General features: G+C 31.9%; 1 protein-coding gene across 1 annotated transcript in view; it reads left to right on the top strand.

The window, feature by feature from the left end:
* Positions 1–19,486, top strand: part of COL24A1 (collagen type XXIV alpha 1 chain) — a 390,193-nt gene that overhangs the window by 104,557 nt on the left and 266,150 nt on the right. The window contains exons 11-14 of the mRNA XM_064372593.1: positions 3,416–3,469; positions 6,413–6,457; positions 16,624–16,677; positions 18,619–18,663. Of these exons, the coding sequence (XP_064228663.1) occupies positions 3,416–3,469; positions 6,413–6,457; positions 16,624–16,677; positions 18,619–18,663 (198 nt within the window). The remainder of the gene's footprint in view (positions 1–3,415; positions 3,470–6,412; positions 6,458–16,623; positions 16,678–18,618; positions 18,664–19,486) is intronic.

Genomic DNA, 19,486 nt, shown 5'->3' with positions numbered 1-19,486 from the left:
CTAACTGGATCTACAACCTTCAAACCAAAAAGCAAAAATGTATTATTATTTTAAATTTTTTTTTTTGTTTCATTGCACAGTAAACTCTAGTTTAATGGTAGTATTTTGAGAATGACGTCAACTCTGTGTGGTTTCTTTGTTGGGTACTGCTGACATCTTATTTCTGTTAGAATCAGTATAATGATGATCAAGAAACCTCTATAATACATCTAAGCAATTATTTATAACATTATTCTATTTAAAATATCTAATTTTAAAATGTTCCCCTTACACTGTACAGGCTATGTTGGAGTTCTGACTTCAGTTCTTGAGTTACTAATTGATTATTTAGTTCACTGATAAGTATACACCAGTTAGGGTGTCTTTTTATTTATAACAAAAACTCCTGTTGGATGTATTAAAACAAACGTTAGCTGACTTTACACTTTAAGTCATCAACAGATAATTCTCAAAATGTACACAGCTTGTCATCATAAGCCTAAATGCTTACTTTTATATGCTTCACTTTAAAAGAAATATTTCCCGTTCTCCAGCTGCTTGGCTTTCAAGTGAGAAAATATTAGGTGTTTTCACTTTATCAAAGTTATGTATAAGGGAACAAATTCTCTCTCACTCTTTTCTTTTAATTTTTGCTTGTTCATACGATCTGTGGAACATAAGGCAATTTTAGGCATCTTTGACAAGGAAAAATGCCTAAAAAACTTTTCAAGTTGGATGGTGGCAACTTTTTTAATGGCAATACTTAACTAAACTCTAAGGAACTTAAAACCTTCCAGAAGTTTTTATTCCAGGCAACTTAGATATGATTCTTGATACATTTTTCTCTTTCCTTTTTTTAAAAAAAGATAAAACATATATAACATAAATTTTTCCATTTATAAACCCTCTTGAAGTATATAGTTAGTGGACTTAAGTCCATCGACATCGTTGTACCACCATTGCCACCATCCATCTTGAAAACTTTTTTCATCTTCCCAAACTGAAACTCTGTACCCGATAAACAACTCCCCATTCTCCACTCCCAGTCCCTGGCAACCACTCTTCTACTTTCTGTCTCTATGAAATTGACAACTCTAAGTACATCATGTAAGTGGAATCATACACTATCTGTGCTTTCATGACTGGCTTAGCGCACTTAGCATAATTGTCTTTAAGGTTCATCCATATTGTGGCAGATGTCAGATGTCAGAATCCTTCGTTTTTAAGGCTAAATATTATTCCATTTTATGTATATACAACACTTAGTTTATCCATTCATCTGTTAATGAACATTTGGGTTGCTTCCACCTTTTGATATTTGTGAGTAATGCCGGAATGGGTATACAAATGACATTTACTTTTGTAATGCTTGAATTCTTCAGTGTTTGTTATTACGGAAGCATTTACTCTGAAAAATCACCCATTCTGTGTTTCATAATAAGTAGCTTTTGTTTAGAACTTAGTAAAAATGACTCCCTGTATCTCTACTTCAAATTCTTTTATACTTTGGCTTTTCTCTGTATCCATAAAACTGCTCTTCTCTCACTCCCCTATTTCACTCTCTGTCTGATCAGTGATCATTTCTATTATTTTCTCCTCAGAGCTTTAGTCTATCTTTAAGACTTCAGACATATCTGTCCTTCAGACATTTTTCTCTCAGAGCTTTTTCTATGAACCCCACATCTCCTGACTCCCTGCCATGATAATTACATTTGAATACCTTATTATAACCACAAATTCAAAATAACTAACAAAACTCGTTCTCTTTATATCAAACTCAGCTTTTCTGTTTGTATTCCATATTTCTATCAGTGGTTACTATTTGCCTGTCAATCCAACTGTAAACTTTAGAGTCATCTTTCTCTTCATTCTTATAGACAGATAAAGACCTGTTTGACTCACTGTAATCTAAGTGAAAATATGATTATATCAAAACTGTGTCTAATTTTTTTGACTCACAGTGTAAATTGCAGATTTTCTGTCATAGCAAAAAAGACTCTTCATTATATGATCCCCTGCCACCCTTTCCAAAGTCACCTCTTGCCCACCAATCACACAGACTATTTGCAATTTTTTGTAAATGCTGTGTCATTTCATTCTGATTGACGACTGATGGCATATTGTTATCCTTGCCTTTTCTTTTCTTCAGGACTTAGCTCAAATGTTGCTCCTCAGTAAAGTAAAGCACCATTAATCTACTCTCTAGGCAAAGTTGGCCATTCTGCTTCCAAAGTTCCGACTGTCTATCTGTCATATCACCTATTACTTAATCATGTTACAATTATCATATGATATTACAATTATTTATTTGTATGGCCCTCTTTTCTAATAAACTATGTACTTCTTGAGGGCACTGATTTTCATATGCATCTGTATAAACCCAGTGCCTGACACAAAATGGCTACTAAAATAATGTTTGTCGAACCAGTGATCTGGACCCCATAATTCCTCAAATGCAGACCACTTACAGAGCCTTCTAACAGGTTTGCCTACATTCAGTGTTTCCTGTCATGGCTGTATGCTGTATCCTACCGACAGATTAATATTTTAGAAATACAGCATAACATCAGTGCACTACCATACTCCCTAAAATCAGTAGCTTCCATTTGCCTAATATATGAAGTCTAAAATTTTTATTCTGAAATTTAAGGCTCTCTTCAATCTAGTCCCGAAACTACCATATACTTTACCTGTAAAATTGATTAAATGGGTTATTTTCCCCAGTGACATATAACTAAATTATGTTAGAATGAAGTACCTTGCATTAGTATTTATATGTATTGCTTGTTTCTCAGACCAGATTGGAATCTTTATTAAGGCAGGACGGGTCTTACACAGAAAGCATTTTACCTATAAAACCATCTTACACACAAAGCATGTTATATATAAAATGTGCTCAATTACTATTTACAAATACTCACCAATTATAACAAAAACTTCATGTCTCTATTTACCCTAATTGCTCTTGGAGCATTCTTTGTGAAGTTTCTGCTTATCAAGATTTTACTTACTCTCTAGACCTATCTCAAGTGACAGTCTCCTTTGAAGTCGTCTTTGATTGCCTTTGCCTCCTGCCACATTGAAATGTATCTCTTCTTCCACTGTACTTATATTCTTTTGTTGCCTCCATTCTGTCTTAAATTTTAGCTAATTATAGTCATATATTTTGTGCCCACTACAAAATTTAGTGAAGGAAATTATTTGGGCTTATTTTTATTCATCACCATTTCTTAAATTATATTTTGTATATTTTTTTAATGGGAAGATTGATCTGTAACTTTTGGATAAAAAAGCAATTAGATGAGGAGAAGTTATTCACACTTGTGTCTTATAATTTCATACTACTACAAATAAAATTTGTAGTACTTCTATTTAGAATCACTTATGGGGAGAATATTGAAATGAAATAATATACAGATTATTTTCTTGTTTTAAGGGTTTTATTGGCTCTCCTGGAGAAGCAGGACAACTGGGACCTGAAGGAGAAAGGGTAAGTCCATTCCCTCCAAATAGTATTTCTAAAGTGATATACTTATGATAATGTACAACGGTGGTCATAAAATCAGATGTCAGGGAAGTAATCTTACCAGAGTTAGCAAGCCAAGTTTAAGAAAAATCACCTACCAGAAATGTAATTTGACTTTTGAGAATCTTACTGAATTTTGTTAAAAGAAAGTAGCGTGATAGAAATATATTTTAAATTCAAATTTTAAAAATACATGCCAAAATCTTAAAATATCTAATTATGAAATTTTTATTTTGTAATTCATTATCTTTGAGTATAAATTCTTGACAAGTCTGGATTTTGAGGGCAATGTACAGTAAAGAATTTAGCTTCAGAAGATATATTTTTGTTTAATTTAAGAATGAGACAGCTGTTCATAAATATGTGTACTTATAAGTAAAGGTAGAACCTTTGCAAAATGGTTTGTTATACTTAAAAACATTAATGAAGTTATTTATAAGAGTTATGGCATTGCAGCTTCATCGTATCTAGTTTTCAGTGCTGTATGCAATCTATATGCAGTGATTTCTCTTTGATATCTTAATTTATATTGCCAGTATTAATTGAAAACAGTAGAGTTGAACAATGTTAGTATATTGTCATAAAATTTGAAATTAGAGAATCATATTCAAAATTCAGCCTTTGCCCCTATCATTATAAGAATGCAGTTTAGGCCAAAATGATAATTTCTGGAAAGTGATTTTTGCAAATGAAGGTGAACCAGATCCTTTGCTAAATACATTTTTCAAATATATAGTTTTTAGTAAGAAAATTAAACTATATTTTATTGTAATTGCTTGCGAATGCCCCTTCAGAGAAAAAATAATCAAAGAGTTTAAATGTGCTGTAATGATAATCAAAATGTCTAGCCATCTTTGGTGAGATGAGGTAAAGATTTTCCCCTGGTCAACATAGCAAGTTATTTTGTTCAATAGCAAAAAATATCTTCAGCATAATTCTACAACTAAGCCACCTAACCTTCATGTACTACAGCAGACTAACAGGTGATGTATCTCATTGACCAGGCAAAGAATTGATCTACTCTTCTTGACTCAATGATTCCAGTTTACATTGTTAATTATTCTGCTGTTTATGATACAGTCCTTTTCTGATCCTTTGACATGAACTTATTTTTCATAAATTATTTAATAAACCAAAATTGTATATCTTAGTAAAATGTTGTCATCTTGGATTTAATGATCTTAAGTCCAGTATTGACACCGGCCATCAATAGGCACAGTGCTGTAATCACACTCACTAATTTTTACCAGTCTATATGAAAATATCAAGATGTGTCTCAACATATGAATACAAGACTAGTTCTTGATATTGGGCCTATTATGGGTACCATGTCCTAATATTATATGGCTATGTCAAAATTCTTATTGAAACTATGAATAATATAGCTAAAAGGGTGTTATGTTATAAAGCAGTTAAGTACAAAAAAAGCAGAAGAAAACAGGATACAATAATGCTAAGCACTCCTGAAAACAAATGGAAAGAAAAAGTCATTTCAGGGAGTCAGTATTGTACATATACATGCATATTATGTGCATACACATACATACATATGAAACATGTACACATATATATGTATATATGTAAAAAATGCTTATATAATTCTGTCTGCACTATTTGGCTTCTTAATGAGATTTAGGAAAGCTGAAAATTTAGAAATTATTCTTTTTTTTAAAAAAAAGATTGGTTGTATTATGTAAATATGCATAAAGTCTTAATGAATGAGTCCTCTTTCTCATCTGTGAACTCTTTTTTGATGATCAGCTACATGAGTATTTTTTAAACACTATTGACTTGAAAGTGAATGGATTACATCAAGCAATGATGTCTTCTAACTTGTCTGTATGTACTATTAATCTCAAACCACATGGTTGTCATAGACTTCTTAATCTACAAGTCTCAAAGTGATTGTATCAAGTAAGATGCTTTAATCTGCAAATAACAGAAAACCACAGTTCAAACTGGCTTAAACATAAGGATATTTTTAATGATGATGATGATGACAATAGCAAATGATTTATTTAATGTTTTACATATATGTACATTAAATGTTTTATATATGTACATATATATAACATTTAATAAATGGTTTATATACATGAATTAACTTCTTTATATAGGCATATATATATGAAGTTTTAAATAAACTTTTAAATATACATGTGTATGCATATAAATATATATATATACACGAATTAACTTCTTTATGTATAAAACCATTTACTGAATGATAGATATTGTTATTCTTCTCAGCATAGATGAAGAAAATGAGGGACACGTGGAGAAAGCAACTTGTCTTAGACTATTACTATACAGGTAGTAAGAGCAGAACCAGGATTTGACAAAGGTTGTCTGGCTCCAAAGCCTGGGTGCTTAAGTACTGTACCCTACTGCTTCTTACATGACCAGAAATCCATATGTTAGGTGGGCTCTAGATTCATCTCTCTGCTTTACCTTTTCTACTGTTGTCTTTAACCTAAGGCTCATTTCCCATATTATCTCAAGATTGCCAGTGCACAGGTTAAATGTGCAGTGGCAGAGAGACGAAGACAGAGAGGAGGGCATTGTCCCTTAGATATGAAAAATAAGACCTTCAGCTCATCTGGTTTTGCTAACTTGGTAATATGCCTATCTCTGGACAAATAACTATCTCCAGGGAAATGTCAGGATCCCATTTGGAAGTACAGATGGGATGGATTCCAGAATAAAAGGAGAATTTTGTTTTGAAGAAGGAAAGAGCCTGCCTCAGTTAAATTAATATATTGAGACTTTTCTGAATATCACATCAGTTTATAGAACAATTTGTTTCTGTCTTTTGCATACTTTATTAATTTACATTGGGGGAAAAAGATCTATAGTGCCTAATTCATTCATTCAACAAATATTTTCTTTTTCTTTTCCATATTCTAGGGCATTCCTGGGATCCGTGGAAAGAAGGGTTTTAAGGGGAGACAGGTATCTCAGTTTGTCTTTTCTGAGGTTCATTTTAAAGCAGCATAACCTAGTTATGGGTTCTTACCTATTAAAATATGGAGATACTTTTTGCTTTTTGTTACTGTTTATAATCATTCCATTTTAATTTTTGCCCCTTGAATAGTATATCAAACAATACTTGAGAATATAAAGGAAAATTTAGATTAAAAAGTAACTCAACTCTTAACACTTCTAACCCTTTTACTATACCAGTGGGGCAAACCTTTATCTCTATGATAAGGAGCTGAAATGTCACAGAAAATATGTGAACAACTTGAAACACGAATGGTAGTACTATTCAACCTATGCTACATGACCAGATGTTGTAGAGGCTCAACCTCACGTTCTAGAGGTTTTTAAAATGCCTGCTTCAGCTATTAATTCAGAGATTAGTTTGCTACAGCTTCTTGTATTTTCAGGTTAAAAAAATCAAGGAAAGTTAATTTTACTAGGTAATATAATAATTTCAGAGATGGGAGGAAATTTTGACATCATCCAGTACCCCATTTGTTAGCAAATGAGAAAAATGTGGTCCAGAGAAGCATCCTGAGGTTCTCCTTGTTAAACTAGTATAGTCTGTGAAGATAAAAAGTGAGATTTTCATAATAGCTTTTCTAAAATTGGTGTACCTGAATAAAATCTTAATGATAATGCTAAAGGACCGCAGCTCTCACCAGAATATTCACATCATTTTGAAACATTTTTTCCTTCAAGCTTTGCAATATTCCTTGAAAGTAAAACAGAGTATTAATGTCACCATAATATAGGTGAGGAAAATAAATCTTAGAGATGTTAAAAGACTTGCTCAGATCAATTAGCTAAAAGTGATAAAATCAGCAATTGAGCATAGCTCCTCTGAATCTAAGTCCAGAATCCTTTTCCTTACTGCTTAGGTATTTCTGCTCTGTCTTCTACTGACATTGCTTAGAAGAGGTATGATTTGTTTTTTCATGACATCTGGCCAAAATAAGATACAGTTATTTTAAAGTTTAAAGATTTTAATGTATTAAGATAAACTTACCAAACTGTCAAGAAATACAAAATAAGTCAGACATTTATAATCAACTTAAAAGCTAATCTTACAATGATTATAACAGTAGAAACTGCCATCACCATTGCTATTATCACCATTTTTAAGTTCTCAAGCACTGTGATAAGTATCTTGTATGCCATCTCATTTAACTGTACTCTCTTATGCTTGAATACGTTGGTATGTTAATTTTTTTTTTTTTTTTTTTTACGTTTTAGCCCTCATACACATACCCCAACAGAAAATACCTTTCTATTTATTAGGTATCCAACTTCTAATCTAAAATTCTAAAGATTGGCAATAGGTGGTTTGTTTTCTTTAGTCTTATTTTCTTCATTCTGTATCTTCAAATTTTCATCCTTCTGCTATCAATGTATGCTGTTAATAAAAGAACCAAGAAAATCATTTGCCATAATATATAAATTACTTCCAATGCTTAAAATGCTACCTTACCCTTTAGTAATTATTTTAAGTAATTAAATAGAGTAATTAATTTAAGTAATTTAATAGAGTCTGAAGGCTGGGTGCCAGTGTCTCACGCTTGTAATCCCAGCACTTTGGGAGGCCAAGGCGGGTGGATTACTTGAGGTCAGGAGTTCGAGACCAGCGTAGCCAACATGGCGAAACCCTATCTCTACTAAAAATACAAAAATTAGCTGGGCTTGGTGATGGGTGCCTGTAATCCCAGCTACTCGGGAGACTGAGGCAGGAGAATCACTTGCACTCAGGAGGCAGAGTTTGCGGTGAGCTGAGATCGCACCACTGTACTCCAGCCTGGGTGACAGAGTAAGACTCTGTCTCAAAAAAATAATTAAAATAAAATAAGAATAAATAAATAAAATAGAGTCTTAAGGCAAATAGCTAATCTGCAATGTCACTATTTTGGACATTGATGGGCAAATTGAGTATTTTCTCAAAGCCCTGTTATTACCTAGATAACCACCTATTATTTCACTTGCTAATATTGCTGATCTCACATAGACATTAACTTGATTTTGGTTTTGGCAATGTATAGGTAATTTCTAGTTTCCTACTCTATAATGAATTATAAAATTATCCAGAGAACTTTATAGACAACTTCTGGTTTTGTAATCCAGAGGGAATTAGAAAATTATCCAACAGGAGTCTATTGAATTTTAAAAGGGAGTTTAAGAAAACAGTGGAAAGATAGTGAATGCAATGATTATGGGGCCCTTGTTTGATTGCACTGTTCTTTTTTATTACAAAATTTGCTAAGTTTTATTGCTTTTCAAATATATACATTTGTAATAGATTTATATCTTTAGAAAAATTGCATTTGAAAAACACATATATTCATTTTTTTCTGATTGTTTATTATAAAAAGTCCTTCTAGTACTGTAATATATTATATATGCTCTATGTACTTTTTATCATTTTTACCACAAAATGATTTGTCTATATTTATAAGGAAAATGTGAATACTTAGAGTGAAATGCAGTTACAGCCACATGTCAACTTATGGCAAGGCTGACCCCAGAGACTGTCCCAGAATATATTATCCTATGTTATAAATGTCCCCCTTAGTCTTTCTCTTTATAATAAATAAAATCATCTTCAAAAGATATTATGCATCAAAGGATTCTTGTATTTCAATTTAGATGTTTAAAATTCCATGAGAATCATGGCCATTTATTACTGTTTTAATAATAGTAAAAGGAAAAGATCTTTTGATAATCTTTTCACTCACTTTGATGTAGAAAATAGTAGGTATGTAGAATATGAATATGGTCATGTTCTTGTGGTAATTTATTATATTACATGTACTATTGTGAAATACAGTGGCAGAACTAAAAGATTCCAGGCTAGTATGAAGTACATGGGTGAAACCTATACATCTGAAACAATGTGATAGAAACCTAAAAATGCTGAAATCTGAACGTGCCAGTATCTGAGAAACTTTTGGTTTTGCATAAGTCAAAGACTTTTCATTTTCTGCTGGTTTGAGAGTTCTTCAGCAGTTTGGAATGATACTTCATTGTAGTACTTCTGTGTAGATACCACATTATTTCATTTACTATCATTAGTAGAGTAGTATTAGAAGATGTACTTTATCACAAGTATCACCTGTGCTTAATTATTTAAAGTGATATTTTCTACATTTTTAATTTTTAATTTTTGTGGGTACATAGGAGGTGTATATGATTATGAGGTACATGATATGTTTTGATTTTTGAGTTTTAAATTGGCTGGTTTCCTTAAATTTTAGGTGGAGCAATATAGTCAGTCTTATGAGCATGGGATATGATTCAGTTTTAAATAGTTACAACATATAATTTATAGAATAATAGTAGTTATTTTTAGAGAGATCTATAAAGCTTTATTGACATTTTACACTTAGATTTTTTAAGTCTCTGAATTTAAGGCCAGAAATTAGTAACTTACTTCACTTTCTGTTTTATGTATTATATGAAACAGTCTGACAGTCAGTACAGTGAAAGCAATAGCCACGAAAAACTTCAAAATCTGAGTTCAGGTCTTTCTACATATTGATCAGGGTAAGTTTCTTTGGACTACTGAATTGAATTCTCAGCTGTGTAGTAAAGCTTCATGTTTTGCATGAATAGTTTACAAAAATAGTAATCATATTATATATACATATAGTCACAGAAATGGAGTAAAAGCCTTTTCTAAAATTGTCTAATAAGTTAGTAATGTTACTAATTTTACGTTTGGAGGCTGTTGCTATAAATCATGTGCTCATACTGCTAGCCAAATGATCACTTATTTCCCTGAGTAAGCACAAAGCATGGAATTAAGTTGTTGTGAGTGAGCTTAGTGGTATCTGTGTTTTTCTCTTAATGAAATTATGGACTTATAAATAAGTGCTATCTTCTCTTAGTATAAATATTTTATGAATGAAATTGACAGATTTTAGAATAGCATATTATTTTGGTTATTTAAGAGGTAGTTATTTGTATGTTCAAATATAACATTTATGTTAACATTTATTTCCACTTAAATCTTATTTCCCAGAAAATTATTTCTTCCCAAAATAAAATGTTTATTCAGTGTTCATAGATTTGATATTTATAACACCCTTTCTTTTTTCAATCAGGACCATTAGTTTGAAGTTGGAGAACTGTTTTTGTTAGGAATTTGATATATTTTAGAACCAAAGATTATTTTTAAATAGTTGTATTAACAAATTCACTTATTCCTTGGTCTTACATTGTTCGCATTTGAAATTTTTTTTCTTGCTTGTATTTTAAGCCATTTTTGATTTCAGGATTTTAGCATAAGTACTTATTAATCACAACAATTATTTTTAAAGACCTCCTGTAATCACAGTTAATATTAGTCAATATATCTGTGTGCTCATGCTTTTGAGTACACACTCCCTACATGTCACAACTGAATCAAAACCCTTATTGTTAATTAATATTAGAGGATATCCTGTGGCTCTCTTTGCCTTCAATAAAACTAACCTTTGAAGATAGAGAAGCCCAAGAGGCTATTATTGATTCATCCTTTTGCTCTCTATCTGTGGATATTTGAGTTCAACTCAAGTTCATTCTCAAGAGATTTCAGGAAAAAACAAAGTAGTAAGCAATCTTTATTGGTCAGGAGCCTTTGAACACGGTAGAACTACTACTGTTTTGTTTTACCTGCTTTAATGTCTTTATCTGAGAATCTTCATGGAACGTATCTGATGTGAGCCAGATTCTTTAAAAGCCTGTACACTGATTCATAACAGAAAAAAAAGAATCCTGTTTTAAAAAAACAAAGGGGAGGCAGGGAGAAAGGATTTATGTATTTGTTCACTTCAGATTTCTTATACCTCACTCCAAGTAGCTTCCTTTTTAGTGCAAAGTTTCCAAACTTTATTTTGTAGCGCTCAATCGGGAAATTCTATTGTACCTTTTTTAAAAAGCATTTACAGAGCTCTCAGCTTGATGTAATCAGTAGTCTCTGTCTTGCACCAAGTTAGCCATGCAAATTTATATGGCTCCACAGACGTAAAAATTTTATGCCAGAACTGACTTGCCAGGATTGAAAAGTAAAATGAAGTTGGAGATGGCAGTTAGTTTCAACAACACCTGAAAAACTGTTCTCAAAATACTGATGCTTTTCAAGGAATTTTTCAGACCCTTAGAAGTGGATTATAAATAATCAAATCACATTAAAGTTTGACAAAAAGCAAAACTGTGCTTAGTTTTCTTCCTATGAAGATAAAAATATCACAGCCTAGAATGGTGGGCAAAATAACACCCTTAAGGCACCCAGACTTAGAGATGTTTACTTTGCTAACTATAGACAGGAGTGCCTGCTCCTCTTTTCTCATGTGTTTTTCTGTTAGAGGAGTGTATTTGACATAAACTGTATTTTGGCTTCTAAATCTAGAGTTAGAATTTCAGAATATAAAATCCTGGTGTTGGACATCTGTTACTAGTTTTTATCTTTAGCCCAAGACAGTCTTAAATCCATATTGCATAGTAGCATTTCAGATGCATACATTTTGTGGAGAATTTAGAAACAGTGCTTTTTTGTTGTTTTGTTTTGTTTTAGGAAAAGAATGCAGTTAGTTTGATCATAAAGTACAACTCTCGCTAGAACATTTTGAAAAAATTGTTATTTCTTAAGTGATTCTGCCTCCTTCAGGAAAAATGTATTTTCTGGATTCTACTTTACTGGTCATAGTCTGTAGTAACTATATTTGGCTAACTATAATATGACAGGATGTATGGAAGTTTTCAGGACTTTGAATTAACCCCACCACAGGGTTGGCATAGACACTAACAAGAGGGACACCCAGTGAACTGCATGTTATGATTTGGAGGAAGTCCAGGCAGAACATGATTGATTTTATAGAGATGTGACACCAGTGGGTGGGAATTTAGGTAGGTAATAGAATTAGTGTGATATTTGCAACAGATGCCATTGGAGACTGACAAGCATTTTGCATTATTAAACAGTTCATATTATTATTAAATTTGTCTTTACATAGGTATAGACACAAAATTCATGAAACAAGATTTTTTTTACACTGGCAACAGATGGACATGAAATGCTAGAATGATAAAGTTTAAAATATAGATATTTAATAAGACTAAGTCAAATTTTTTTAAAAATACAAAAATTTTAATACTTTTTAATTTATTATAATTTGCAATAGAAAGTAGATGGCAGTAGAAAATCTTCAGAGATGATCTTAAGTTCTTAAAGACTAGAAACAACAGTAGACTTATATTGAGCATTACCTATGGTCAAATTTGTAAATAAGACTTTCTATATTCTCTAAAGAAGATTTAATTACCAATTTAATTAGTTTTCTGTTTCTGTTGATACATAACAAACACCACAAACTTAGCAGCTTAAAACAACATTCCTTTATTATCTTGCAGTTTTCGTGGGTCAGGAATCTAGGTGTTACTTAACTGAGTCTTCTGCTCTGGTCTTAAGTTTACAATTCAAGTGTCAGACAGGCTGCATTATCATCTGGAAGCTTTACTGGGGAAAAGTTTATTTGCAGACTCATTCAGGTTGTAGGCAGAATTCATTACCTTAAGGTTGTAGAATGGAAAGCTCTGGCTTTTTGCCGGCTCTTGGCTATGGGCCACCCTCAAGTCCTATAGACTGTCCACAGTTTGTAGAGGTCACCCACGGTTTCTTGCCACATGGACTTCTCCCACACAGCTGCTTACTTCATCAAACTCATGAGAGAAGTCTCTATCTCTAGGCTGCTAAGACAGTCTTATACAGTGTAACATAATCATGACAGTGATATCCCATAACCTTTGCTATGTACTATTTGTTAGATGAAGCAAGTCATAGCTGCTAGCTACACTCAAAGGGAGGAGGATGTCATAGAAAAGTGTGAACACCAGGAAATGGGAATCACTGGAAATTAACTTTGAAGTGTCCACCACACTGATCATTGGAAATAAACAATAAAATTATTCACAACTTGAAGAGATGAGTTGAAATCCCTGAAACATCATACTCTTTATCACATAAAATATTTTAACTGATCAAAATAATCAAAACGTGGAAAAGAGAACTACATACAACACAGAAGCAACAATGCGACTGTCTGACATGCTCATTAGAAGACGAAGGCCACATTCATGAAACTGGCAAACTGAACAAGGAAAGCAAAAGCTCTTGAGCTTTCCTATCTCTGTTGCATGATAATCCTGGAAAATGGCCATTATGTCCTTTGGCAATGTGAGAGTATTTTTAGGAAACCACAATTTGATTTAAATTAATGATGATAATTTTCTAGCAGGCAAATATAACAAAATATTTCATTCTTCAACATTCTTTCAACTGGAGAAGGAAATTATAGAGCCTGTCTTTTGTATTCTAAGATTAAAGGGAAAAATATGTATTTTGTCACTACTGTTCCATATTTCACAACCACCCTTGAAGACCATTTTTTGACAATGAAGCTATGTGGCTACAAATATTTAGGCTCATGATTAAAACAATATAGAACCTCATCTGTCTTAAAAAAATATTAATGCAGCTATTAGCATTAAAAAACAACTGAATAAATAAACAAGCAATGAAATATTCAACAATATAAAACATTGGTATGATATTCTTTAAAATAAAATATTTTGTATCTAATAAAGAGTCAAATAATGCCTTTGTGGCATTAACTGTGCAATATTTCACAAAACAAGAAGTATCTAGATTTTATAGAAATTATTTCAAAAATTGATGATACATGATCAACATATAAGAAAGATTTAAAGAATAAATTATCTCTAGAATAGAGAATTAAAATGAAATGTTTAATGAGTAATAAAGTGAGAAGAGAAATAATACACAAGGGCTGGTTACAGTGGCTTATGCCTGTAATCCCGGCATTATGGGAGACTGAGGCAGAAGGATCACTTGAAGCTGGAAGTTTGAGAACAGCCTGGACAACAAAGTGAGACCCCATCTCTACAATGATAATAATAATGAAAAATACATTAAATATTTAAAGTAGATATTACTCATTCTGCTAAATTATTTCAGGGGTAAAGTCAAGGTGAACAACTAATACACATGTTTGTGAACTACCAGAAGAATAAGAAGTTGAAATTAATTTCAATGTTTTTATGCTGGTTTTAGAAAGTACCTATTTTGTGATAAGTGAAGAACTGATCACAGTGCTTTCCCCTCTTCTCTCTCCCATCTTTCCTCTCCTAAATGGGGAGAAATTACTAATTTTGAGGGAAAGTGAGCCAGGGAGGAGTTTCTTCCACTGGATGCAAGGGACTGGGAAGGACTGGGGAGAACAGCACATTCTTTAAGCAATCCTTAGCGAATTCCCAAAGATGTTTTCAGCAGTCCCGCTCCTTGTTCAGTCGGATTCTTTGTTTTTTAAGAACAACTTTATTGAGATATAATTCACATGCCATAAAATTTACCTTTAAAATGCATAATTTGGCAGTTTTTAGTATATTCAGAATTGTGCAGCCATCACAGTATCTGATTTTACAACATTTTCCTCACCCCAAAAGAAATTCTGTACTCATTAGGAATCACTTTCCATTCCTCTCCCACATCACCAGCCATAGGCAACTACTAATCTACTTTATGTCCCTGTAAATTTGCCTATTCTGGACATTACACAGTAATGGAATCATGCAGTGTGTCCCCTATACTTTATTATTTCACTGAGGTTTCTGGAAAACCTACTTATGATCTCTCTTAAAAGAATCAATCATCTCTTATGTTTCAGACTTACTGTAGTATATGTCCTCTACTTTTTCCATTACCTGTGCATCATAAATACTTTCAAATATCCATGTTAGCTCATTCTGAATAGGATAATGTATTGCAGATTTCCAAGCTTGTTGACAACAGAATGTGACTTCCAAAGACAACGAAAGTAAAAACACTTGCTTGAACTTCAGCTGACTTTGAAGGGAGTATAGCTACAATATGTTTGACTATACAGATGGTTTTTACATTATCCTTTGATTACAGAATAAGAGAAACTTTGCTTCCAGTAGAAGTTAACTATATTTTAGAAACATCGTATATTTTTTCATTGTTAAACTATGTTTTAAGTTTAACCTACTCATATTTGTTCTGGGAACCAGTAATTTTTGGCAGTCTATTAAACATAATATTTAATACTGCCTTGCCTAAATAGATTATAAGAATTTAGTGATAAACTTTTATTTTTGTTTTTCCTAGGAATTTTTATAAATGAATATTATGAAAATGTTTATAATAGTAAGTCTTATAAACATTTTTATAAAATAGCCTCTTAAGTGAGCTTTAAAGTTGAGGAATGGTAAATCTTTAGAGAAAAATTGTAGTAATACAAGGTAAAACTGACTGATCACTGAGTTATTTTACAATAAAATTTATAATGAGAAGGTTTGTTATTTTACCATCCTTCATAGTTTTACCATATAGAATTCTCAATAGACATTTGGGAAGCTTTTAATTTTCACCTCATTTTAAGTTTGTAGTATTTATGTGTACTTAAAGGACTTTTTGTTTTACATGTATGTCTTGGAATGATGATTTGAAGTATTCAGTATAGCATAGTAGAAAACGCATGCGCTCTAGAATCAGTCTGCCTCCATTCACATCTCAGTTCCACCCATCTTCAGTGGTCTAACCTTGAGCAAGTGACTTACACTGTCTGTGCTATACTTCCTCAAAGACAATGTGAGAATATTAGTATCTACTGAATAGATCTGTTTTGAAGTTTAAATGAAGTGTGTATATATGTGTATAAAGCCTTTAGCACATGGTAAGTGCCTGATATTACTTGCTAGTTTATTCTCTATGGGGTGAGTATAGGAACAATTTGTAATAGCAGAGATAACTGAAGATTGGTCAGCCAGAAATATTCATGTTTCCTTTCATTTGGTGATTATGTATGATGAACAAACTTCTCCAATTTAGCTTTCTGTATATGTTATGTGACATATAAAATAATTTTTATAAAATATAGAAATACTGTGTTTACTTTATTTGAAATATTGTATTTAAAATCAATTAAGTGTATTATGCAAAAGAATGTTTGTTGCATTACAGGTTAGGAAGTAGGAAATAAATATTTTCTATTAAATTCTTTATTAGAAAACACAGCAAAAATGAATTCTTTATATATATTGGCATTCTTACTCTTTCCCTGTGACAGGGTTTTCCAGGTGACTTTGGAGACAGAGGCCCTGCTGGTCTTGATGGCAGTCCTGTGAGTACATTATGTTGGTCCAACCTTGCAGTCTTAGCATCATTCATACTTCGTGGCACTGCACTTACAGTCCTTATTGTTGTATTTGTGAGTAAACACTATTGGAAAAACAACCTCCACACCACTATGCACATTCCAGTTTGTGATTTTTCACCATGAGAAATAAGCCAAAAATATTTCAAATTTTATCATGACAATCATTAAAATTAATTATTTTGACAATGTTAGGTATAACTGCTTAAGTAAAAATGTTAAAAATATATGATCACAATGCTGGCTCTTATACATGAAAGTATTAACAAGCCTTATGTAAAAATTGTATACTCAGTGATTGCTCTTTGGACTCAAATCTGTCATTGATCCACCTTACTTCTTAGTGTTTTATAGAAAATTTTTCTACTTTGGGATTATTCAGCTGTCAATGTTCAGATTGAGAAAGAGTTATCATTCTAAAATTGTTTAATTATATCATCAAAGAATGATGATGGATTGCCATTTTTTGGCACTAGGTAGAAATAGCTTTATTTTCTGCCCTTAAAAAGCATCCAATAGCTGTTCCCCAATCTATGACATTCACATGTTCTTTTCATAAGATTTTAAAGTGAATTAGAACCAAGCACAAAATCTCTGTAGCCTAAATTGGGAATAGTTCCAATAATTACACATAAGTAAATCACTAGCATAAAGAGTTTAAAATAGTATTTTTTTTACTTCTCTTTCCAAATTAAAACTATATTAGCTAATTCAGTGAATTTAGCCAAGATTTCATTTGTTATCAAGCATAGTAGGTAAGAGTAGAACTAATTTTCAAATAAGTTGTTAAAAACTTGAATGATGATTTAAGTGGAATGTTTACCATTTTTTCTTGCACGATTCTAAGAAGCTTCCCATTTCAAGCGTAATAAACATTATTTAGTCATTTGTTTTAATGCCATTTGTGTACTTGTATACCTAGCGTGAAGCCATTTTACATAATTTTTTGTCAGTTACATATTCATAAAGTCTGTTAAGACTCCTAGAATATTTAAAGTTTTCTTTTTGAAATCTGCTCTTAATTTAAAATGTAATATAATGATGCTTCTTCAGGAGCATTTTGAGTTTTTAAAATCTTTAAAATGCAAGAGTCAATTGGATATATTTAGTTTACTGGTTTATAATTCTCTATAGTATATTCGCTGCCTTTGTTTTGAAACAGAATTTGAAATGCAAAAAAGAAGGCCATTCATGTACCTTGTGCCTTGTAAATAATGTGACAGTGACATAAAGTGAACTAGGAATTATCTTGAGGACTGTAAAGTGTAATGACAAGGAGTTCAAAAGACCAATCACAAATCAGCTGGAAAAATTAATAATGATCATTAAAATATGATACTTATATACATACTTTAACAGTGTTGAAAATTTCAAACACTTTTATAGTGCTTTTATATATGACAATTTTTATTGTGATTTTTACTATGAGAACAAATATTGGTATTAGTTTTAATGAGAAAAGTGAAACTTAGAGAATTTAAATAATGTACTACAAAAGAGTCAGTAGTGTTTTAAACTGTCTGAAAATGTTATTCTAATCCTTCATGCTGACAACTTGTCTTTTCATAGAATAGAGAGCCTAATTATGTGTGACAATGCTGATTATTGATGGGATTTACTTCCTTGGTTAAATACATAGGGGGGCAGAGAGAACTCTAATCTTAAGCTAGGTGGTAGTTCTGGCATCCAAAAGCATGGAGCCAAAGGTACTTGTGAAGGACATAAACTGCCACCATAAGTTTGTACTTCTCAAGAGGATACGTAAGATGAGGGGAGTTTTAGAAGTTAGCTACAGTAGAAGGTACATTTTGATGTATTCTTAGCTAGAAAGTTTGTCTTTATCTTCAGACATACCCTTAGTAGGTGGGAATCAAATTTACTAAGTATTGCACATTTCTTTTACAATAGGGACTTGTAGGTGGCACTGGTCCTCTGGGGTTTCCTGGGCTTAGAGTGAGTATCACTAAATATCATCATTCTTAAGAAAATATTTTATTGTACAATTTATATGTGTTAGATGTGTTTTTAAAACTTAGGAAAATGAGTTTTACTATCATTGTTATCAACCTTGATTGTATGTATTTTCAACCAGATATGAATAATTAGACCAGTAGTATAAGTCAAAAAATTAATTGTATCTTGATAAAAAAGATATATTTTTATAGACCCATATGTATGTATGTATTTGTACCTGTGCACTAAAGGATACTTAAGACGAAGTTTCCTCGAAAGCATAAGACATAGAAGACCCACTTCTTTCCTTTTTAAAAAATTTTTATTTTTAATACATATTAGTTGTACATATTTATGAGGTACATGTGATATACTGTTACAAGCAAAAATGTGTAATGATCAAATTTGAATAATTGGTGCTTGTATCGCCTCAAGCACTTATTATTTCTCTGTGTTAGGAACATTCTAATTTCACTCTTTTATTTTGAAATCTTTGATCAACTATTGTTAAAAATAGCCACTCTGTTGTGCTATGCAATACTAGATCGTATTCTTTCTAACTGTATTTTTGTACCTATTAACCATCCCTTTTATATTCCTTATACCTACTCTTCTCATATATTTAGCTCCCACATATTAGTGAGGTCATGTGTTAGTTACCTTTCTGTGCTTGGCTTATTTCACTTAACATAATGACCTCCAGTTCCATTCAATGTTGTTGCAAATGACAGAATCTCATTCCTTTTTATAGCTGAACAATATTCTATGGTGTATATGTACCACATTTTCTTTATTCATTCATCTGTTGATGGACACTTAGGTT

The sequence above is a fragment of the Aotus nancymaae genome, unplaced genomic scaffold, assembly GCF_030222135.1.
Source record: "Aotus nancymaae isolate 86718 unplaced genomic scaffold, 86718_ANA_hifiasm-v0.15.2.pri h1tg000007l, whole genome shotgun sequence".
Classification (NCBI taxonomy): Eukaryota; Metazoa; Chordata; class Mammalia; order Primates; family Aotidae; genus Aotus; species Aotus nancymaae.
This window is presented reverse-complemented; position numbering and strand designations above follow the sequence as displayed.